A 2,730-nucleotide genomic window follows, 5' to 3' on the forward strand; every position below is an offset into this window, starting at 1 on the left:
CCTCCTAAACCAAGCTCAGAATGTTACGGAGCTGAAGTTTGCAGCTCGGTTTTCACTTGGTCCAACAGGTAAGGCTGCTACAATAGCCTCATGCCAGGTTATCTGCATGCTGGCTCAACACAAAAGAGGTCTTTCAGCGATGACAAAGTTATGAAAGAAGCGTTTGATGCTGCAGATGCTTTTCTGTGATTTTAAAAATAAAAGTGAGATTGTGGCAGCTAAAGACGTGCATTTGTCTAGGATGGATGACATTGAGACCAAATTCGAGTCTGTGTCTCAGCTGGACTGCTCTGGAATGAGGTTTTGACTCTGCAAAATGACATTAGGATCAAATCCAGAGCAACAAGTTGCATGGATGGAGACCTGTGTGAGTCTGCTTTCGCTCACATGAAAATCATCAAGTCCAAGAACAGATTCACAAAGACTGATGACATCTGGAGACCAGCCTGTGCCTCCATACTGCCCAACTATGAGACCCTGGCCTTCTCCCAGTGTCAGAAGTCCCACTAAGGTAGACATACATTTATTTTTATACAACTTGCATAAAAAGTTGTCTCCTGTAGACTTGTCACAATGTGTCTGTATGTTGTTTTTATTACATTTTAGACCAGACTGGTGTGTTATGCACTGACTGGCAYCTTTGTTGTATTTATTTATTTATTTTGCAGTTTGGGTGTGCCCTTGTTTTCTCTACCTAACGTGGCTGTGTGTGTGTCTTTTCTGATAGGTGGTGAACAGGTGGAACTCTTTGAATGGCCCTTTGGAACCAGCAGTCTGGACCAGTGAGGGACTGAGCTCTTCAGCACCTACAGATGACACCATCCTGCTGCAGATTGAGGTTTGAAATAGTTGTTGGAGATTTGTGAATCTGCACCATCGTAAGTCACTTTTTGTAACAGTATAAACGAGAGAGTTTTATATTGTGTGCTTTGACTTTAGTTTTTGTTTTGTTTTTCCTCCCCTGTATGGAGAGAGAGAGAGGAAAGTTCTTTGAATAAATGGAGAATGAGTTCCCGTGCTCCAAAGTTATTTAACTCTGTGGTTCTGTCAGTGTGCAGGTTTCCAGCCCTCATAGCTCGCACGTTACAGGGAGTATTAATTGAAGGAGGTAAAAAAATTGATCCTTTTCATTCAAAAATTTTCATTCTGTCAGGAGTTAAGTAAGGATTTTACCTTTTCTTTTTTTCATAGGTAAATATATGGTTAAGTAGATGGTTTTGTTTGAAAATACTTTAACTTAAATAAAACTAGCAACACGTTACATTCTGTTTTATTTACTTTAAAGAAGTGAGGAGTAGGGAGATGAAAAATTGTGTTTTTTGATACTGAGACTAGACAAATAGATCTCAGCAAGCAAACTGCCGACTTCAAAAGTAGCTCTTGGTTCAAAAAAGGTTGGGCACCCCTGATGTAGACCTAAACATTGTTTGAAGATTTTCTGCTAAAATGAGCCAAATATTGTGTGGTCACTATGTTGGAAACTAGAAGAAAAAGGCATCATGTTTTACTGCCAGTGAAAACAGGCAGGGTTGTTATAAGATAATGTCTCGTACCATGGACAGGCCTTCGTACTTCTCTCTGTGGGTGTTCTTCAGCCACTCCATCAGCTTGGCGTAGCGCAGCAGGTCCCGGTGGAGGGGGCTGTGTTTGGGCAGGGTCAGCTCAGCTGTGTGCTGGGACAAGGTGGAGCTCTGGTCGTGGCCCTGGAAACGAGACAGAAACGGGAATCTTTTCAGAAGCACACCAACTTACAGAGGAGTCTTCTGTTCTCATCCTGTTTCACACAAACTCCAGATTTAATTTTTTTATCAAAAACWTTTGGAGTTACCACCCTTGAGGATTTGTGTTTTCCTCAGTGTTAGCATGTTTGTTCTCCACTGCTTTGACTACAAGACATGCACCCAGATTTATTACCTTCATTTAACCACTGAGATCACAGGACCTGAAGGCAACCTGACATGCATGTTTTTGGTCAGAGCACACAGGCGCAGTGTTGGGTGAAATGAGACCACTGTAGCTAAGCTATGAGAAAACCCAGACATGGAAGTCAGCTGGTGAAGGAGATAAAGATGGACGCAGCCTCTTGAACTCTGAGGTCAGGTGAGAGATGTTAGAGACATTAAAAACATACTCCATGCAACTGTGAAGCTCCATGTCTCATAGCATGTAGATTAGAGGTCAAACATTAGCAAAGGGGGYATAGGGGGCGGTGCTGTGGGGGTACTCACTGGAAGTGAAAGACAGGAGGACCTATAATACTGAGGGATGGTCATTTTGAAGTGACTGAAGTGGTTGAACTGATACAGAGACAGAGAGCAGAGTGGGATGATTCAAAGTGAGGCAAACAGGAGGGACACAGCTGGAAGGACAGAAACACAGGAAGGACAGGAAAGGTGTCCCCACCAAACAGGACATTCACAGAGAGACAAAACGAGCACACTGTGGAGGAACACTGTGGTCCTGCAGCAGCTCCCACTAGATTTATTCTAACCTTAATAATCAAATGGATAAAAACAGACAAGATGTGATAAGAAGGATTTTTTGTAGCTCAGAGTTTTTAATCAGAAAACAAAAGTTGACAAAAGTAATTTATGCTGATTATCTTCAGTGGTGGGCAGCGCTAATTCWAAGTTTAGTTGCGCAATTTCTAAAGCGCTAGTTAAAGAGTAACTTACCCCAAAATTAACTTTTTTTAGCTGATAAACTGTCTAGAATGTGTCTAAAATGTTA

The 2,730-nt window shown here is 42.0% G+C and overlaps 1 protein-coding gene across 1 annotated transcript in view; it reads right to left on the minus strand.

The window, feature by feature from the left end:
- Positions 1-2,730, minus strand: part of exoc1 (exocyst complex component 1) — a gene marked incomplete in the record, with an annotated part of 25,541 nt that overhangs the window by 8,434 nt on the left and 14,377 nt on the right. Inside the window, 1 exon segment of the mRNA XM_014031113.1 lies at positions 1,554-1,703. Coding sequence (XP_013886567.1) covers positions 1,554-1,703 — 150 coding nt within the window.

The sequence above is a fragment of the Austrofundulus limnaeus genome, unplaced genomic scaffold (assembly GCF_001266775.1).
Source record: "Austrofundulus limnaeus strain Quisiro unplaced genomic scaffold, Austrofundulus_limnaeus-1.0 Scaffold1178, whole genome shotgun sequence".
NCBI lineage: Eukaryota > Metazoa > Chordata > Actinopteri > Cyprinodontiformes > Rivulidae > Austrofundulus > Austrofundulus limnaeus.